Source organism: Fukomys damarensis, unplaced genomic scaffold, assembly GCF_012274545.1.
Source record: "Fukomys damarensis isolate Sample0158 unplaced genomic scaffold, DMR_v1.0_HiC HiC_scaffold_38, whole genome shotgun sequence".
NCBI classification, from domain to species: Eukaryota; Metazoa; Chordata; class Mammalia; order Rodentia; family Bathyergidae; genus Fukomys; species Fukomys damarensis.
The window spans coordinates 35,406,040-35,428,146 of NW_022900950.1; the positions used below are offsets into that span (position 1 = coordinate 35,406,040).

Consider the following 22,107-nt stretch of genomic DNA (forward strand, 5'->3'; position numbering starts at 1 on the left):
TCAGCAAGTGGGGTTTTCCAGTTTTTTCAATGACTAGACTTTCTGGATTATTGACACTTTCTCACTCTTTAAGAAGAAAATCAACCTCTCCCCACCCCACCTCTCTATAATTTCTGATACCAATGTCTTCCAGAAATTGCCAAAAAGCATATCTGAGAAAGAAAGCAAGAAAGATGCCATATATCCTGCTTTCAAGTATTGGACAAAGAAATTTTTAAAGCTTCATTTCCTTTTTGATTTGGCAGTGGTGTTCAACAAATGCCTCACTGTGTTGCATTTAGACCTTTAAATTTTAAAGTCCATAAGATCCTAATGAGATAATTGATCATGTGAAATAGGAAGAAAAGGGCTAAAGGTGTAGGGAAAATGGGAAGGGTAGGGGAAAGGTAATAAGGGAAAAGAAAAAAATATGACAAAATGAAAAAATATAAATAAAGTGTTTGTAAATGGGGAGTGGAGGAGGGGGTAAAGGGAGGGCAGGGACAAGGGGAAAAAATGAGAACCAAGACCTGTCATGTAAAGGTACAGGATCCCAATAATGAATGTAATTGTACTGTATACCTAAAACGTACCAATAAACTCAATAAAATAAAAAATATTTTAAATGTAAATTTCTTCATACTTCCTTAAATTCCATTTGTATTTTGTGAAATTATTTTACTGTAATTTTAAAAATTATTTTTTATATAAAATCTTACAGGCTTTGCTGAATCATGAGACATAATTTTTCTGATGCTTCAGGCCCAAGTGAGTTTGACAGAAAGACAACTCTGGTTTTATAATAAAAGTCACATCTCACATGCCTCTCTGCAACCTCTACTACATGGTTGTGGGGACTTTTCTAGGCAAGGGGTGAACTGTCTGCCCTCTTGATCAGTCTCTTTTTAAGGCATATAAGCTCATTTCCCAAACATAGTGAACCCTTCAATCCTTAGGAACACTTCTTCTAATTAATGTTAGAAATAATTTCCAGTGGTAAAATAGTGCCAGAAATAGAAATGGCATGTATTGTTTAAATAATGTAGTCCAACATAGTGTACAATATGACAGGGACTGTGTAAATAATTTAGAAAAAAATGTTGAAGAAGGTGTAGCCTTTATTATTGAATACAGTAATAAAGTAAACACATAAACTGGGCATGGTGGTGCACACCTATAATCCCTATTTTGGAGAGACTAAAGCAGGAGGATCACCCCAAGTCTAAGGCCAGCCTGGGTTACATAGTGAGTTCAAGGCCAGCCTAAACTACATAGTGATATCCTGCCTCAAATACACCAAATAAAAGACAGCCTAGAAAGACTTTTCAAAGACCTGTGGGCTAATGAAGGGAGTTTCACAGATTCCCGGTTGACCATTGTACAAACCCTGTGCCATCCCTCCTAATAGCTCAGTCCTGCTTGTAACCAGGTATGCTGCTGCTCAGGACAAAAAAATTATGTATCCCCTTTTCTCTTGTGGTCTGAAGCCTTGTTGATATAATGAGCTATCAGGCCAGGCCTGAACTGCTATCTTTCCAGAATTATTTTATGTGAGAAAGAGATCAATTTTTCTTTTACACTGTTATATGGTTGCTCACCAGGTGAGCCTAAATCACAGGAATACTAAGAACTAATCAGATAAAGGGAAAAAGAAGATAAAAGCAGGCATATTAAATCATAAGTAGAGTTTTGGAAGACTTCTGAGATCAGTACACTCTGCCATCAGAGTTTTTCAGACCTATTTCCAGCAAAGGAAGACCTGCAGCTGAATGCAGTCACAGTGCAATCACTCCTCATTCTGGCACAGTCTTGGTAAATAAATAAAACTGTGGACCAATACATTTTGCCAGAAGGGCTACACATTGATCAGTATTCAAATAAGAAATAAACTAAGACCAACAATGAGGATTCTTAATGGAAAGCACCAGTAGTAGAGATGTATGTCAACACTCACAATAATCGGGATGGGGGGAAAAGCCTCATTTTCCTTTCAAAAGCTCCACTCATTCTCAAATTCTCATTTTGGTCAATGGCCTGTTGTAATGGGCATTGTGTTCGTCCCCTTGTAAAGTCTTTCCATGTTTTTTTTTTCCTAATACTACGGTTTCCTCTTTTACGTTTATATCTCTAAGCCTTTGAAAATGTTCTTTTTGTACATGATGTAGGTATTATTTCACCTTTTCCAAGTGGCTGTCCCTTTTCTCTTCTCTGTCTTCTCATTCTGTTCCTTCCATCTTTCACACCGTTGTTTGATCAGTGTGTTAGGTTTTCATTGCTGAGACAAAAATACCTGACAGAAATGAACTTAACAGGAAAGAGTCTTATTTTGGCTCATGATTTCAGAGGCTTCTATCCATAGTTGCTTGGCCTGGTTGTTTTTAGGCCTATGGCAAGGCAGCACATTACGCCAGAAGCATGGGGCAGAAGAAAGCTGCTTACCTCATGGTGGATAGAAAACAAAGACAGAATGAGGAAGGTCTGGGGTCCCAATATCTCCTTGAAGGTCATGCTCCCAATGATCTCCTTCATCCTACTTTCTAAAGCTTCTACCACCTCCCCATAGTGCCACCATCAGAGGACCAAGTATACAACACATGAGCTTTGGGGGAATGTTTAAGATCCAAACTATAACCATCAGTCTCCCTAAAACACAGCTTCCCTCACATTTTTCTCTAACTCAGTAACCGCAAATGTCTTCTTGACATGTTTCAGGTTCAAAGTCTCCATTGTATAAACAAATCTAAGCTGACTTTGATATTCACTATTCAGCATATTCAGTTCCATCTCCATAATCCTAAAATAAACCCATTTTCCAGCCTTCCCACTAGCATTCCAGCTGTCCCCAAAAATATTGAGATTTTGATAGTGTTGTTCTCATTTTTTCATCCTGTCTACCTATACAAGTATATAGACTCTTGTATGTTAATATATGCAAAGAAATATTTTTGTTCATTTTATAATTTGAACAGAGCCAAGAAGCTCAACAAATAAGAAATATGAAAAAAACTACACCAAAGCATATTATAATCAACCTGTTTAAAATAAATAGTGAAGACAAAACTAAAACGTGGAAATAGCCCATTTGCCCATGAGATGGAAACTGGATAAAGCTGTGGTTTTTCTATAAAATGGAATACTTCTCAGCCGTAGAGAATGAGAAATTAGAGTCATTATTCATAGGATATATATTGAAGATATACTCCTAAGTGAAATAAATAAGTCACACATATATAAATACCGAATAGTTTCTCTGGTGTGAAAAATTGTAATGGTACATAAGATCCTAAAGGTATAATTGACAATGTGAAATAGGAAGAAAAGAGCTAAAGGTGTAGGGGAAATGGGAAGGGTAGGGGAAAGTAAATAAGGGAAAAGAAAAAAAAATGAGAAAATGAAAAACTGGAAATAAAGTATTTGTAAATAGGGAAGGGAGGAGGGGGTGAAAGGATGGCAGGGATAGGGGGAAAAAATGAGAACCAAGACCTGTCATATAAAGGTACAAGACCCCAGTGATGAATGTAACTGTACTGTATACCTAAAATGTACCAATAAACTCAATGAGAGAGGAAACAAAACAAAACAAAGTTGAACAAAGAGGAAAAAAATAAAAAGATCTCAGCTTTGGGTTAAAAACTGAGATAGATTATGAAAATATTTATTTTTATTATTATTAATTTTATTGGTATATTTAAGGTATGCAATATAATGACATTCATGGGAAATTTGCAAGACGTAATTCATCTTGGTTCTTATTTTTCCCCATTCCCCTGCCCTCACTTTAATCCCTCCCTCCCTCCCTATCTACGAAGACTTTGTTTCCATTTTTTCATTTTCTCATATTAATTCATTCTCTTCTTTCTTTCCCCCCGTCTCACTTCCCCTTCCTGTTGCACCTTTTCTGATGATAAGATGCAGCATAAAATCCTTTAAATTGACATACAATGAGCATGTAACAAACTGTAATATTTATTATTTGTAAGCCTCTTAAACTAATAATAAAAGAAAACTTCCTCACCCTAACAAAGGGCATCTACAGAAGAAAAGTGATGCTATAACTAGTGATGAAATATTAAATATGTCTCCCTGTAATCAGGAATAGGCTAGGGTGTCCACTGTCATCACTTTCATGCAACATTGTATTTGAAGGCCACAGCCCAGGGGTGTTGAACCTATGGCATGCAGGCTACAGTGGGCTTTTTGTACCATTGAAATCCCTTAAAGATTTGCCATCACTGCCCTTGCAATGAGGCAAGAAAAAAACATATAAAATGTATACAGATTGAAAAACAAGTCCGTAGTTGTCTTTCTTGAAGGTATGATAATCTATGAAAAAAAAAATCTAAGCAGTATACAAAACACTATCAGGATTACTAAATATGTTTACCAGATCCTCTGTGTGAAGTCAGTATACAGTACAAAACCAATTATATGCCAGAAACAAAAATATCAAAAATAAAATATTATTTTAAAAATATAATTTGTTGTACATTAAAAGTGATGACGTGCTTAACCAAATATGTGCAATACTGGTACACCGCAAAGTATAAAACATTGTTCAGAGAAGTTAAAGAAGACTTAAATAAGTGGATACAGATACCATGTTTGTGAATGAGAAGACCTTATATATAAATTCTTCCCCAATGTATAAGTAAATGCCACAGAAACCCAATAATACTAGCATATGTGGAGAGTGACGTAACCATCCTATGGAAATACAAGTAACCTAGAATGCTCCAAACAAATTTGAAAAAGAACGGAGTTGGATAACTTGTACTGCCTGAAGTAGGTTTATGCTAAAGCTACAGTAATGAATAGTTGTGATGTTGTCAAAGGATAGACCACAACTCAACATATCAAAACAAAAAGTCCATAAATAGGCCTGCATATATATATGGTCAATTTATTTTTAGCTGATCTTTCAGGATAATTCATAAGGAAATGGTAATCTTTCCCACAATCATTGGAACAATTGGATAACCGTCAGCAAGACATTAGCTTTGACTTTACCATAAACAAAAAATAACTCAAAATTGTTCACTCTGCAAGTATACACATAAAGTTGGTGATTTCGTTGTATTAAGATATAGCAAAAAATAATAAATGTATATACAATCTGCATCATTATATGTAACATATTTCTGTATGGACTATGAAAAGAAAGAGTTAATAGTTCTCTTCTCCTAGAACAATAGTACTAGGAAGTACTCAATTCAAATCAAGACTTTAACTAGGATCCCAAGGGTCTACCCTGGAAAAGTCATAGAGATGAAAAATCTCTATAAGAAATACAGATTTTCATATGATGTTTCTGTTTTTAGAAATATTCCTATATGCATCTGCTATATCCACTAGAGGCTTCATATAATACTACATTTGGCAGCAGTTATAACAATTACCATTTCAAACAATTCTTAATACACTTACCTCAAGAGATTTGTTTGTTTAAAAACTTCAACAGCAAAACACATACAGTAAAAATTGAACAACATAAAAATAAGAACGTGACAGAAGAACAGTGCTACAGAAAAGTCAAATTGGGTCCTCAGTAAGTACTCAGTGCATGCAAATGTCACTATAATCTCTGGTGATACCAGCTTTGGCCTTCTGCAATAAGCAGCAGCCAAACCCTTCCTAGGAAAACTGTTAATTTCTGAGCCACCAAGTGTTTTCTTAACAATTCTGAATATAATCCTGCTTGATGTGGCTGTTGCTATGGTTGTATGACTTCCTAAGTAACTGCTTGTTAATTTTCTTAAATGGAATAATAGCAGTGCTAGGTATAGGGTGAATAAAAACTAATTATTATTAGCACATCCTTGAAAAAGAAGTTTTCTTGCTCTCTGATCTTTCCTGAGCAAAGAAAAAAAAAACCTGAATAATTCTGGAATTCCCCCAATTTCTTTATGGTCTTATTCAAAGTATTGCTATGATATTTAGAAATATTTCATCATTTCAGCCTATTTTTCTTAACTGTTCTTTACTTTAGTTGTTTGCTTTATAATTATTTGTCACTGATTATCCCACTACTTAGTTTCTTTCTCTTGGCATAGTCACTTTTCACTTACTATCTTATTGGGCTCATGTCTGTAATAATGTGTCCTCTCCCTCCCCTGCTGGATCCACTAGAGACTTCATGTCACACTACATTTGGCAGTAGTTATAACAGTTATCATTTCAAATAACTATAATATGCACTAAATACTATACTGCATGGTTAAATATACTTGCATACATAAATGTATATTTTTCTTATAATACATATTTTATATGCCAACTATTTCTAAATGGATATAGTGGATAGATATGAGAATGCAAAAAAATAGATGCCTCATCCTCTAGAGGCTGTGGAAAGGGAAGAATGTACAGATTCTAGTCAGTCAGTCATGTATAATGTATAAAAGTTTCAAGCCCTTGTTGGTACCAGCCAGGAAAGTTGTTTCTCTCTCCAGTACCTCTCCTCCTGTCCCAGCTGCCTTCCCAAATCCCACTGAATTCCTTTGGTCCTCACTGGAGCTCAGAGGACTCCTAAAATAAAGCCCTATGAAGTTATCCTCGCATATATCTTCCTGAGACACTCTGTGATTTAATAAAGAATTTCAGTCTTCCCTGGACCCTGTGTTTGGAAAAGCCTAGCTATTTGACCTCTGGCTGCTAATTCGTAGCCCATAAAAATATAATCACTTTTCAACATTCTATCACAATTTAGTGTTTTCTCCATTCATTTTTAGCTTTGTGTACCTTTGTATAGATTCTGAAATCCATAGCATTGAGTAGGAGGACCCAGCAATTTTCAGCATTTAGTTGTTTACATAACCTCACTACCGTCCATGGTATTGTAATTTTTGTCCTTGTCTCTTTTATGTGGGTTTACTCAAATGCAGCCTGTGTGTGCTAGTCACATAAAAATGCTCATTAGACATTAATCCGATATTAGGTATATGTAGCCCTAGTACCTCGAATGCCTTAGAATTTTAATGACTTTTTTTATTTAAATGACTTCAATAAGGTTTCTCCTGAATATCTTCTGCCGTGTAACAACTGAGTGGTTTTTAAATTTTTATTGTATTTTCCATTAATTTTCAATCCTTTTATTTTAAAAATTTTTTTTACAATTTTTTTCAGCTTTAATTGAGTTTATTGGTACATTTTAGGGATACAGTAGAGTTACATTCATTGTTGGGATCTTGTACCTCTACATGACAAGTCTTGATTCTCATTTTTTTACCCCTGCCCTCCCTTCACCCCCTTCTCCCCTCCCCATCTACAAGCACTTTATTTTCATCTTTTCATTATCTCATATTTTTTTCTTTTCCCTTTTTACCCTTCCCCTACCCATCCCACCTTCCCTACACCTTTAGCACCTTTAGCTCCTTTTAAAATATTTTAAGAAACTGTTTTCATAAGTGAACTTCTTGTTTTCCAAACCATCCCATTTTCCTATATTCTGACTTTGGTTTTCACATACTAGGCAAAAAGGGCTAGTGAAGTTCCTCAGGCCTCCCAACTCAGCACATGGAAATTCTCTCTCTCTCTCTCTCTCTCTCTCTCTCTCTCTCCCTCTCTCTCTCTCCCCCGTTCCCATTCTCTTATTCTCAACATCTTCCATCAGTTCTACCTCTGAAATATATCTCACATTTGTTCCTTTTTCTCTATTCTGTCAAATATTGCTCCGTGCCTTCTTGTATCATGCTATGATACATCTAGCCTCTTTGCCTTCAGGCTCTGTGTTCTCCAACATACCCTTCACTCAGAAGCCACACTAATCTATTCTTCCCTCCATTTTGATTCAAGTTTTTCCAGAACTTTCTCTTTTCTTCCATATGACGTCTACCCTTTTTCTTATGGCTCAGAATGCTCCCCACATGTTTGCCTGTTTTCCACTTAGACACTTGAAGCCCTCACGAGACCTCCACCCCCATCTTCCGTGCACATCACATCTAATTTTTTTAAATTAAGTGCAATCAAATTATGATGAATGAGCAACATCAGTAAGTGCAATAAAAACATCCACCCTGAGTTATCGCAGGATGGCTCAAAGATGAGCAGAGTTAACTCTGCCATTCAGAAATAAATTGACTAATTCAATAATTGGGGCCTTCTTCTGTTCATTCTCTCATCTAAAATAAACTATTTGGGGGTTTTCTGCATACTTTAGCCTACTGTCAGAATGTAGGAAGTGAAAAAAATCAAGAAACAGAGCACAGGCCAGCGTTCATAACAGAGTAAGCTCAAGGTATTCCGAGAGCGAGTGTAACAGCGTCATGAGCATCGGGCTGGATCAAAGGCTTCGTTAGGCTCATCCAGGCGTGCTTTACGAGTCTATAAAATGAAGCATTGCTGTAATGAATTCAAAAAGAATTTAGATAAAAGTGATTTGTGACTTTTTGCTTTAGGCCAAAGTTCTTTACTTAGCAACATACATGGTATGCTATAAATAAAAGGCACATTCGCTCTGGGTAAACTCAGTACAGCCACCCAATAAGGTTCTAATTTATTTCATGTTACCTGAAGCTTTAAAATGAAGGCACATATATACTATCATACAAATGCACTCGCAAATAGCTATTGACCAAGTGTGCATCAAAGTTCATTCATATTATGCATAATTTCAGGAAAAAATAATCTAATTAATGTTCAATAATTATTTTGTGAAAAATTAAAAGAATGCCAGCTCTGGAAATCATTCCTAAATAATTACCCTAAGAAATTTGGAGATAGTATATTATGTAGAACATATAGGAAACAGAGAGATAATTTTGCAGATATGAAGGGGATTCAGAAATGGAGGTACAGGGGTGAATAAAAAGTATGTGTTCCTACTCCCTAAGTTGAATGTAAACATTATGTACCGCAAGAATGTTCTACAGTAATAAAAAATTTAAAAAGAAACTCCATGAGGAAAAATTGAATTTATATATTAATTTATTCCATATATATGGCATGTACCTCTACGCCAAGCACTTCAATCTTTGCCTGATAAACTAAGAATTGGACTACTGATCTCCAGGTCTATCTGGCTGCTTGAGTCAGAGTTTTCTGTGGCAGTGACAACAAAAACAGCAATGTCAAAGTCCTAGTGGTTTACAACAATAAACCTGTATGACTTGTTTCCAGCTCTGTGGGTCATCTGTGGCTCTTCTGGGTTTGGCTGGACTCAGGTTCAAGTATGATTCGTGTGCTTTTAATTCTGGCTAAGAAATAGGGAAGCATAAAAGGCCAAGGCAGACCACAAAAGCACATTTAAAGCCTCTGCTGGAAGGTTGTACATATCACATCTGGTCACATTCAATTAGTGAAAAGTCTTATGGCCAAGGCAGATGTCACTGGAGCAGAGAAATATACATAACTTCCCAGGAAGCAAGGCCAAGTCACATGACAAACTATGGGAGTACATAATCCTTTTTCAGGGAATGGATTCCTTGGGAAGAATAAAGAACCACAATATTTCTGACATCTTTTTTGAGTATCTACCCTATTTTTCATCTGATTCAGCATACAGTGGTACCTCAGTTCATGAACTTAATTTTTCCTACAATTCTGAAAAAGATGGTCATGCTTGTGTTTCAGTGGGAAAGATGGCTGCTGTTGTGTTTGTCACTTCTGGTTTGCAACACAAAACAAAATTTTGCCAAATGCTTCTTTTTGTGAACCAAGTTGTTTTGCAAGCAAAAGTGTTCATAAACCAAGGTACCACTATATGTCTGGATACTCTAAGTTCTGTACAGGTGCAGAAGTCTGCCTTACTTCTGTCTTCACCTTACTAGGGTATGTCTTAATACCTGGGAGTATTAATACCTGAAAACATTGATACTACTTCTTAATCTCTCAATCCATTGATCAAGATGGACAGAGCTCAGATTTCTCCTAATGACTTTGATAACTCAGATTATTCCCTTCCCTGAAACACCACTAAACTTATCTGAGTCTTTCATTTCGGTTCTTTGCTTTTTAATACATCTTTGTGCTAGACTCGTCACCTTTAAGATAGTTCTAGGCACAAAAGTTCCTGTTGTCAGTTATTTTCTCTCAGAACTTTGAGATGACTAGCCTCACTCTGGCTTTCATGGCTGTAGTTGATGAGCTGGCGAGCATTCTAATTTTTCCTTTGCAAGTTTTCTCTCTAGTTTCTTTTTTTAAAGCAATTTTTTCATAACAGACCATTATATTTTTATATAGTACAATTTCAAAACCAAACATCTTTATCTGGGTTTATTTTTATTTGTCCTTTCTAGTAGAATTTGTTCTTACTATATCCATAAATTCTTATATTTTATAAATTCTACACAACTTTTAGTCATCATTTCCTCATATAGCTCAATATTCTCTCCTCCAGGGACTCCAATTAATGGTATACTGACTTTTCATGCTTCTCCAAATATCTTAATGTGCTTCATATCTTTTACTTCCAGTTTTTCTGTCCTACCTTCTTTTTGATGATTCCTTATTTTGTACTCATTTTGTGACTCTTTTATCAGGTAGTTACTGTAGAAATGACTTGCCAATTAAAAATATTTAGGTCCTTCTTGCCTCGAATAAATAATTGGATGAAACAAGACAAAAATGGTGCCAAAGGTTTATTTAAATGTAAGGGGCAAGGGAAGAACTAGCTTGGGATGAACAAAGAGAGGAAAGGATAAGAGCAAAAAGAAAAGTAGTGCATTCTGTGTTTATAGTGGACTCCATGTGTCTTCTGGGAGCCTCCGAGAAGTTCCACATATGGGGTCCTGCGAATTATTTGGCACTATCCTGGGATCTTATAATTGACAGGTCTCACTTATTTTCCCAGCCAGCTTTGCCATGCCCTATCTCCCATATCAACTCCATAATAATTTTGTAACACATAACTGATAATTTCAATATGTGAAATCCTAGGGGCTCTAAATCTATTGCCTCTCACACAAGTGCTTGACTGATCCTTGATAATGAGTGAATAATTGGTAGATAATCTGAGTAAAATCTAAAGGTCTAAATTGAAGGTGTTCTTCCTTGAAGGTTGTTTCTACTGGGTGGTGCTAGGGGTCATCACCTTTCACAGTCCTCAGATGGATTATTTGAGGAGGCTGTGGTTCAGCTCTCAGCAGTGCCACTGAAACCAGGCTCCACCTAAAAGTTGCTGTGCTGATACCACATTTGTTTGCAAGGCAACCTTACCATTTACTGTCTTTACTACGTTCCAGTGCCATTTCAGCATTTGGGTTTTTGTGTATGTATAAGTTGTTTTTTCCCTTTAGATTTGATTTGCCTTATTTTGAAGACACTAGAAATGTAATCAAAAAATTTTATGCAGAAGCTCTTATGTTCAAGTAAAAAAAGCCTTTCAGAGTATCTAATCTACCATACTGCCAGTAGTGGATATCTTGATAATATTTCTTACTCCAGTTTTACAGAGTTTTATGGTTTTATGACTATGCTCCCAATAGCTGAGCTTGTCAAGAGTAAAAATTCCCAGAGAAATGGAGCATGACTTAAATTATTTTAAATTTAGAACATTAGGGTTGGAACATTTAGACTTTCTTGCCTGTAAGACTGGTTTGCTCAACTAATAGACATAAAATGCTGATGAGACTGTGTGACTCAGTTAGCTTTTTTCTGTCTGAAGTATGTCAATAAATCTGCTACCACTGCTGAAAAGGTTATATAAAATATCAATCTTATTAAATGATAAATTAATGCTGTAAACTCATGTAGAAAGGCTAACACATAATTATTACAAATAGTAGAACTAAATTATTAAAATCTTACTGTAATTTGATTTATAGTAAGGAGATTACGCAAGTGAACATTGTCATTGTTGGCCTGCTGTCATAGGTTTAGGATTCTGGTATTCGGTGTGCTGTAATTTGTCTTTTTGAGGAAGAAATGTTATTTACTAATGCAGTTTACTTATGGACTATCACTATCCCCTTTCTCTTTGAAAATGGAAAGTGATACTAAACTGCTAATGCACAAGGTTTTGTTAATTTAAAAAACTGTAGAGTCTATAGAGGTGATAGGTTTTTACAAGGTTATACTATATTAATCACAGTGGGAGTTTATTAAATGCCTTGATTGAAAACATTAATTTGGCAAGGTTGTAAATTATAGCCTTAGGAAAAACAGTTACACAATTTTTTAAATATGTTAAAATTAAAGTATTCTGATAAATATATTCTTCATTTTAAAACTTTATATTTAACAATGATTTATAAGACTTGCATAAATGTTATAGTACAATCAAATAAAGTGCCTCACCCCCCATACAGACATAAAATGGGATAATTAGTATTTCAGTAGTAAATAACCCCTTTGAATTGGCCAAAATTATATTGAATAGTAAATACATATTTACATGTCTTGTTATAATATTATTGCCAAAAGTATGGATGCTATTAACAAGAGATTGGAATGTAGAAATGAGTTGACTCAGACAAGATTAATAAAACACACTTGTATAGCTTTGAAGTTAATATCTAGTAATAAATCAGTTTGCATGTACGTCTTCCATCTCAACCCTGCCTGTACCACTCTCTGGAGCCTCCTTACCAATTATGTCTTTGAGGAGCAAGTGAATTCATTTCCTCTTATTTAAATGCATACATTATATCCCTGCGTACATTTCAGCCATTCCAGTTGTAATTCAAAAGACTGGATATGCACACAAGACAGACCAAAGTTAAAACATGTAAAACAAAAGGGTATTTTAATTCTTGTACATTCTGCTTTACGAAGCCAATAATGAGCCAATGATTTTCTAGCTATTATTTATAATTATTGAGTTCTGAATCTTAATATTTCAAAGATTAACTTTGAAAATCCTATCTGAAAGAGTCAATAATTCCACTTTTTAGCAATTTAAATCTACTACTTAGGCTTAATACTCATGAAGTCTAAACCAAGTTCTTGAAAATCTTGACATATTTTCTTTCTCCAAAAATTATTTTTGTGGAAAATGTATTTAAATGTCAAATAGATTTCAAATAGATAATTTATGGTATTTAATTGCATTTAAAAACTTCATACTCAAAGTTTTGATACCAGAAACTAACATCCATCAGCTTAGCAAAATCCCAAATGAAAGAAAACATAATCAGCCTAGACTTTTTTTAAGTGAAATGAAGACATTTTATCAAAAAGACCTTGAATTTTGTGAAAAAAGAAATTGCTTGAAATATAAAAGATCTTCAAGTATTTCTTTTCATCTTTAACATTATCCCCTCTGTTGCTTTTTCTTTTGATTTGCAAAATCAGATGAAAACATATCTAAACGTATCCAGAAGATATCACAGGGAGTTCAACTCACTTCTTGAAAGAACCGATGACATTATATGATAAATAAATTTTTCTTGTTTCAAGTTATGTTTGAATCCTTATTCCATCAAAGGCTGGAATGTGAGAACAAGAAAAATCCACCTCATGATTTGTGATTACAACAAGCAAGCATCACAAGATAGTTTTCAAACAATGTTGTTAGGATACAATTAACAACATCATATAAGAGTATCTGCATCACTCATTACTTCTGTCGAAATCAAGGACTACAAACTGTTTTCTACACAGATATTTCCCAGTTAGTACAATATGTATTCTGACAAGGAAATTTGGCAATGCAACATCTTTTTTGGAGCAGTCATTATGATCACACTAGGATCGGCTAAATCCTACAACCAATGTCCCTTTTCATACTTTAACTTGTGTAAATTATGCTGTTTACAAAGCTGTTTTCAAGATATAAGTACTATGTCATAATTAATGTTTTCTACTAGGTATGCAATACAGACTTGAAGGCCAGGATAAAGTTTTCTACTTGAAAATAGGAATATAACTGTGGAAGAAATATGTGAAGTTCAAAAGGCTGTGTAAAAGTTTTATAGCAAGCAACTCTTGAACACAAGGCCACATATTTTAACTACTACTATCATTCTGTGTGCCACCAAAAACACTTAGGTGCATTTGAATAAGAGTGGGTGTGCTTTGTGTATTTGACAGTATCGTCTTGTTGCTTGCTGCTTGCATGGAAAACATGCCGGTAAAGAGTTTCAGAACCTAAATCTATATCCTTTCATATTTAAGAATTTCTGTATGTTTTGATTTAAAATAAGCACAAACTACTCCACACACTTTGAAAAGACAAAGTATGATCAAGAAATTTGTATTAATAATATAAAGTCATGTTTATATGTCAATTTATACATCATAATGAACGAATGAACAAGAACACAACTGTACATTTAAAATAAAATAAAATTTAAAAAGAAAGAACAAAATAGGCAGCCTGCATAGTGACAAGAGTGTGTTTCCCCTCACGCCAGTGAAGTTTTAGCTGTGAGCATGCTCAGAAACATGGGAGGCACCCACGTTACTATATCAGAACTCCTTCAGAGGTGTAAGGAGGCTCCCTCTAATAACTCAATCACTGTAAACCTATTGTTATTTTTCTGATATTAAAATCTCTTCAGCATCAGATTGATTGCAATGTTTCTCCTACTTCATTTCATCTTTCTCATGGATGCCACAGGTAAGCCTGTTGCTCTCTCACTTTAAATGAGTGCGAGTCCCAAAGAACATAAAATATCTGTTTAGTTTTGTGGCGTTTATAATAGACTCATTGCAATGTTTGAAAAAGAGATATCAAGCTTGCATTTTACTATCAGTATCATTGAGTGCAGCCTCATGCAGCCTAGCAGTTTCTGGATGCAATTTTTTATGGAAATTTGCTTTTATATGTTATTAGAGCTACAAGTGAAATAATTTTAAAGATAATGCTGATTATATCAATTATAGCAGAGAAAATACTTTTAGTATTTATTTTTAAAATATAGGGTAAGTTAATAATCTGAATTTTTTTTAAAAAATTCAACCTGTTCAAATATGTCCGTAAAACATATGTAATTATTAGTAACTCTGTTTTGTTGTTAACATAGCCTGGGAACTGCAAAGCCAAAGACAAATTAAGAATAGTATCTCAACCTAAGAGTTAACCTACATAAAACAAGGTTATTAAAAATCTAAAATACTACATCTATTTGGATAATTTTCATCTGTGTTTTGAGTTTTAATTTTAGTTAACTAGTTTTCAAATCAGTAACATTTTATTGGATAGCCAACAAAAAAATAAATTAAAGTCTTTACCTGGTTTTGAAGAAAGATTTGTTTTTCTTAGAGCCTGTACACTTATAAATAACCCATTCATCATCCCAATGAATACTGAGTTTATTATCATTATTGTCCAAAAATGTATCTATTTTAATTCACAGTTTTTCTTTAACATTTTTATCAACTTCTAAGAATAAATGTCATAATTTAAAATCATTTTTGTTTTCTAAGGAGCCTTTCTGAAGCTTATAAAATATACAACTCTATTAAACAAATTTTAACAGAACATTTTTAATCTTTAAGTAAAATACAGTGCTTATAAACATAAATGCAATATATATGCAATATTTAAGGACATTTAACAAACAAAAGATTTTTAAGCTTTTTAAAATTGTATCTTGAAGTTGAAATGATATTAAAACTTTATTCCAAATCAATGATACTCTTTGTTTCAAATCATTTTAAAATCTTACCCTAATATATTTCACACGGTTTTTATTTTGTTTTATTCTCTCTTACATGAAAAGCTAATTACATCAAAAGAAAAACAAAGTGTGACCTCGTCTGTCATGAAATTCAGTTATAGAAAGCAATTTCTTTAAGTTCTTACATCTCAGAGGTTCATTTCCTATCTATATATGTAATATTCAGTTTTATAGAATTTTTAAGAACAAACAGTTTAAAAGTAGGTTAGTAGATTTGGATATATCATAGAGATCATCTGTGCTCTTAAATTTTTCTTTAATGTACAGGACTGTTATTGTTAACCAGTTTACTATTGCTTTTCTTTGTGATAATACATTTAATTGATCAAGTTAAACACTTGAAAAAACAAAACCCATCTATCTAAAATAATATTTTATGCTTTTTCTATCATGCAGTGGAATTATTTAAACCAAAAAGAAAGAAACTTTAAACAGATTTTTTTATATCTAAGTGAATGTAAATTTCACATCCACAATACAACGTAACAAATAGTTCTCTGGAAATTTACCTTTGATTGCTAACTTTATATTTAAAATTATTCCTTTTCAAAGTAAAACATAGTAGTCAATGCTTTGATATCTCGCTCTTGCTTATGAAAATAAGCTTTTGCTATATAATCAGTAAAACTTTTTCTTTTTCACAATAAATAGTTAAAATGATAAGGCTCCTTATAATAATTAAAGAAAGTATATATAAGAATTTTGTCAAAGTAAAAATTACTTTCTATATTTAAATAAATACTTGTGACAGATTCTTGGTGCAGGTTAAACAAAATAAAAAGTTAAAAATTTTCTTCTCTCTTTGGGTCATGATTACTTTGGAATGCCTAATGAGTAGATAATACTGACTTCTTGACTTTATCTACAAAATGACAACTGTGTATAACCCCTCATATTATTATTACATGTATTTTACCATTAACTTATTTACTGTGTATTAACCAACTTCTAACCACTTTTTTAAAAGTTTTTTTTTTGGTAAACTAAAATGGACAATATTAAAAACAAAAATCACAAACTTATATAGGAAATTAAAGTATCAAGTTTTGAGTCTCTTACTTGGTCACTACCAATTGCTACTTGCTGAAATAATTTGCTAACCTTCAAAATATATGGTCCCCAGAAGCAGAACCCAGCAGCATTTTGTAGTGAGCAGTGTTTGGCTGCCCCCTTATGGCCAAATTCAAGGTGTGACAGGGATGGTTTTTCCAAAATGATGTCAGTTAATGGTTGCTATGACTTGAGAAAAGGTTTTCCAACTATATTTTAATTTCACACGGTTACATCCATGCTTCCGATAGCTGTAAAAATTGATTCTATTTCAGACCAGTGATCCTGAGGGATTGAGGTTGCACCACTAATGAAGCAGAAACTTTGCTTTTGCTTAAATGGAGCTGGCTGTGAGGGAAGAGGGAAAGCTCATATGCCCAGAAGTCCAAGCTTTGCAGGAGTGTGATGTCTAAAGGCACAGCTATACCTCACAATGGATACTACTCATTGTTCATCTCAGTACAACCAGTCATAATGAAGGAGTTTTAGGGACTCTCAAATAAAGTGGATGAAATTGTCTGACACTTGATTTATAGACAGAAGATTGGGATGCTGCTCTCCAATAAGTCGATATTAAACAACTGCACATTTTATCCTGGAAAATAGTGTCCCAAGGAATGAGGAATGTATGTACTTATATAACCACAAAAGCAGAAAGTTTTCAGGAGCAAATATCTATTTAAGAACCCAAAGTGGCTTGGTTTATTTATTTGGTTTATGTGTAACTTATTTATTAAGCAGAATGAATGTGCTTATTTTACATGGGAACAATAGTAGAATTAGAGGCATAATTAATTAGAAACAAAAAATGAATCTGTCTTCTACAATGTATTCTTATCACTTCAGTTTTTACCCCTATAATTCTAGAGTGAGAAAGAATCCTTCAAATGTTTAGGGCACAAAAAAATAGTTTGCTATGGTGGCCACACTGTTACATGTCTTTGAAAAGTGGCCCAAAACCAAAATAAAATCATTGATTTAAGGCTAACGTGATAAACAGTACTTTGACAGTTTTACTTTTGAAAGGGTACTGTGGTTGTGAAACTAACTTTATTGTTGTTCAATATGATGGGTAAAATTCCAACCCTTCTTTCTTATCTTGAGTCTCCCTTCCACCCTACTTCTGACTTGGGTTCCTGATTCTACTCCTGTTCATGTTTAATTAACCTATAAAAATTGTACCTATTTATGAGGTAGTGATGTTTTGATACATGTATGCATTGTGTAATGTCCAAATCAAGGCAAATATATCTATCTGTCTCCTCAAATACTTATCATTTTTATGGTGAAAATATTCAAAATTGCTTCTTTCAGCTTATTTTTATTTTTTACATTTTATTAACATATATTAATTTATTAATAAGGCAGAGTATAATATTTTAATATATGCACACAGCATGCATTGATTAAATCCAGCTACTTAGCACTTCCTCTCCTTAGCTTTTCTTTATGTTTGGAGCCTTTGAGTTCCTCTCTTCTACATAGAAGCAAATACCACATATTCTCACATACAAAAGCTAAAACAGTCACTCTGAATATAGAAAAATGACTACAAAAGGCTTGGAAGGGTGAGAGAAAAGGGGGAGGGGGTAAAATGAGGTTAGATAATGGATACCAAAGCACAGGTAGAAGAAATACTGTTTCACAGCACAGCAAGATGATTATATCAGAATAACCTATTATTTGTTTTATGAGACTGTTGCTCTGTTCACTTCTTGAGTACTTACCCTATTCTCACTTTTTCAGGCATCTGTCTTAGAAACCCACCTGGCTTCTTTTCCCACAACATCTACATCTTATTTACTCATTCTCATCCCGTGTTTCCTGGTTTCTTCACTTCTGAAATCCTCCTCTTTTCTTGTCTCTACTCACCAATCTCCCATTCTATGAGCTCTTCCCTTCCGCAGCTCTGCCTTTGACCTTGCTAAATCTCATTCTTTCCAACTCCCACAACTGTGCTATCCTAATTATTTCCACCTGCCTTTACATTTCCACCTTAGAAGCCATCCATCCCTCATCCTGCCCCCTTATTCAGGTATTCCTCACCTCTAATTACTTCCTGTCTTTGCTGAGCTTCCTCCCCAAGGGTTTCCTTCAGCTTTGTCTCTGCCTTTGTCTCACTTCCTGTCTGTTATTTGCCTCTATCCAATCAGCTCCTGGCCTTGTCAGTGATTACCATTTCTATGTCTATGATTCCTAGAACACAAGCCCAAACCGAGACAAATGGATACTACATCTCTCTCTCTCTCTCTCTCTCTCTCTATCTATCTATCTATCTATCTATCTATCTCTATCTCTCATTGAGTTTATTGGTACATTTTAGGTATACGGTACAGTTACATTTGTCATTGGGATCTTGTACCTTTACATGACAGATCTTGGTTCTCATTTTTTCCCCTCATCCCTGCCCTCCCTTCACCCCCTCCTCCCCTCCCTATTTACAAATACTTTATTTCCATTGTTTTTCATTTTCTCATATTTTTTTCTTTTCCCTTATTCCCTTTCCCCTACCCTTCCCACTATCCCTACACCTGTAGCCCTTTTCTTCCTATTTCACATTGTCAATTTGAACACTACATCTTAATGTTTTAACACTAGCATGTTTTTCTTTAGCTCATAATGCTTTGCCTACAATTCTGAAACCCAGAAAGCTCTGAAAGCTGTTTAATCACTTTTGCCCAAAAGAAATGTGGTCTAAGTTAACCAAAAGCTATGTAGTTTCCATATACTTATTGTACAATTCATGTATTTGGGCTATAGCAAATTGTTAATGTTTGATTATGGCATTTTCCCCAGACTAGTAGGAAGCATTATACTTTTATAATATATAAATATGTAATCACATTAACTTTCTAAAGTTAAAATTATAAATTTTACAGTGTATTTCTAGAAAGAGTTTCTGCTAAGGCAATACAGATCCACACTAGTTGTTACCCAATTCAGATCCTCAACTGTCTTGTACCACACTGTGCTCACCAGTGGTAGAACAACTACTTTCTTTGCCCAAAGAATTTCAGTGTTAATGTATTTGATGAGAGAAAAATAGTTTTAGCTAATTATCTTTCTCTGACTTCAGTTAATTTTGCTCTTTCTTTGATTCTAATTTGTCATTCAATTTCTTAGTTTTTAATTTCATCGACTATATTTTTCACTCTAATTGTATTTAAACCTGTTCTGGTTGTATAAGCTTCTATTCTTATTTCACAGAGTTCTTTCCATTCATTTCTTGAGGAGTTCAAGCACTGTTGTTTTGTTTCCTTTTTTTTTTTTTTTTGTAATAGAGTCTTGCTTGCTTACTATGTTACTCAGAGTGGTCTCAGACTCCTGGGCTCAAGCGATCCTCCTGCCTCAAGTCCTGAGTAGCTGGAACTATTATCCTTCATGAAAAAAAAGATATATTTTAATATACTTTTAAAGTATTATTATCCCTCATTCTTCAAGTGTGCATTCTTCTCTTTTTGGAGCCCCAGACACATTCATAAAGTTAATTTTTCTCCTCCTCTTGGTTTCCTGCCAATGGTCTTATGAGTATCCTCACATAGGCTATGATGTATCTGGCTTGTTTCAGTCTTTCAGGTGTTCTATCTTGTAGAGGATCCAGTCAAACCTCAAGCTCAAGGTGTCACACTGCATTCCTGCTGGCCATGGACAAAAGGCTTTATTTGAATCACCACCATGAGGAGTCAGGCAAAGCTCCTCCCTCCCCACCCTTGATGAGGGCTCAGGCCCAGACTTGGCTTCATGTGGGTCCCAGTCTCTGCTGCCCAGGCTGTGGGTCAAGTGCTTAGCTCCCCTTAAAGCAGTCACCTTTTCCCTATTCCTCATCTGTGGAGACTTTTCTCTCTTATGAGCCTAAGGGGTTGGGTGAAAGCACAATAGCAGTTTTTTGCATATCTTTGGAAAAGAATAAGGCATAGAAGCTTACTCAGGATTTACTCAAAATGAATGAACTGGTCCATCAGTCAGAAAAGAAGGTGATTTTGATCCTTGAAATTGTGGTTTGTCAGAGAGGGGACATGGGAAGGCACATGCAACAGATTTAGAGTCATGAAGTAAAGTACTTAGAATAGGTTAGATAGCAGAGTGACAAGCATGCTGGATTTGGGGTCAACAGACCCAAATAACATCACAGTTCTGATTTTTTACTAGCATTCAGCCTATGCATCTGTCTTGATGTTAATCGCCCTTCTATTCCATAGAAGAAATTAATAAACTCCTAAAAATTGGGTAGAAAAGAGAGCTTTCTGCTTTGGGGCCATATGTGCTTTTATCTTCTTCCAGCTTTCATTATCTGCTGTTTTGTTTGATTGTCATCCAGCCCGTGGACACTGAATTGGCCATTGCCTGTATCTCTGTCTCTCCCTCTCTCTTTGTTCTGTTTATAGCTTGCCTGAGACATTCTCTCAGTCATATAGACTAAAAATAGTATCTATTGCTGCAGATATTTCTACCCCTAATTTCCTTTTATGTAAACCTGTGGTATTTAAGGAATTAGAATATATAATTCTCTTACAAGATGCCTTAAGGGGGACACTGCAAAAGATTTCCTTAAAAGCTTCAGCTTCTGTTGAGGATGAGAGGAGATAATGTCTTTATGTAAACATCCTTACAGGTAAGAAAAGGATAACAATCTGTACAGAGTGGTATTGAAAACTTCTCTGGCCTTATTTGAAGTCATTTCCTTTATAGCTACCTCCTGTTTCCCATTTTAAAATACTGCTTTTACTGTAATAACCAAAGCTAAAATTATCTACTGAGAAAAGTAAGTTGCCCTCCCTAAGAAAACAGGGTTTCACAAATGCTAGGCTATTTTTGCCTATTGTACATGCAAAGTGCAAGTTTTGCAAAGAGTAAAGTGTGAGGAAATTACCTGGTGTATATGACCAGATTCCCAGAGTACTGTGGGCTGCTTATTTCACCTACATAGAGTTCTCTGGAAAATTAGAAGAGACCTAACCATTTCCACTCCTCCAAGGTGAATAACTTCAATCAAAAATATCAATACAAAAAATGAGCATTAGTATAAAATAAATGAAAAGAAGGAAAATGATTGTAAAGTTTCTCCATTCAGTGAACCCACACTGATGTCTTATCCAACACACGTGCCTACCTTGAACCTAAGCTTCTGACATAGGTTACCATTGAAGGCATTTGTCTCCCCACTCCCATATACGGAGATTCAAATATACGGCTCACTTATGGAAACAACATTGTTATACCTGAAAATGTTAAAAGTGGACAATAAATTTTGAGGCATATGCTATATGCTTCAAACTGAGAACACTTCCAGTCTTTGGGAGAATCAAAATTAATAAATTTCTACTTACTGGGGCACAATGAACTGTTCAAAAATGAATAATATCCATAACTAGAATACACTGTCATTAACTATTACAATAGCTTGAGAAGAAGAAAGTTTGTACTCTGGTGTGACCTGGGAAGGAGTTAGTAAGGTTTTCCTAGGTTTTCAGATGAATATGAAAGAAAGAGGAACTAGAAAAAAGAAAGAAATTGCATTTCA

The 22,107-nt window shown here is 34.6% G+C and overlaps 1 protein-coding gene across 1 annotated transcript in view; it reads left to right on the forward strand.

The window, feature by feature from the left end:
* Positions 1-17,175: 17,175 nt before the first annotated feature.
* Positions 17,176-22,107, forward strand: part of Rxfp2 (relaxin family peptide receptor 2) — a gene marked incomplete at its 5' end in the record, with an annotated part of 75,162 nt that continues 70,230 nt past the window's right edge. Inside the window, one exon of the mRNA XM_010623961.2 lies at positions 17,176-17,212. Within this exon, the coding sequence (XP_010622263.2) occupies positions 17,176-17,212 (37 nt within the window). The remainder of the gene's footprint in view (positions 17,213-22,107) is intronic.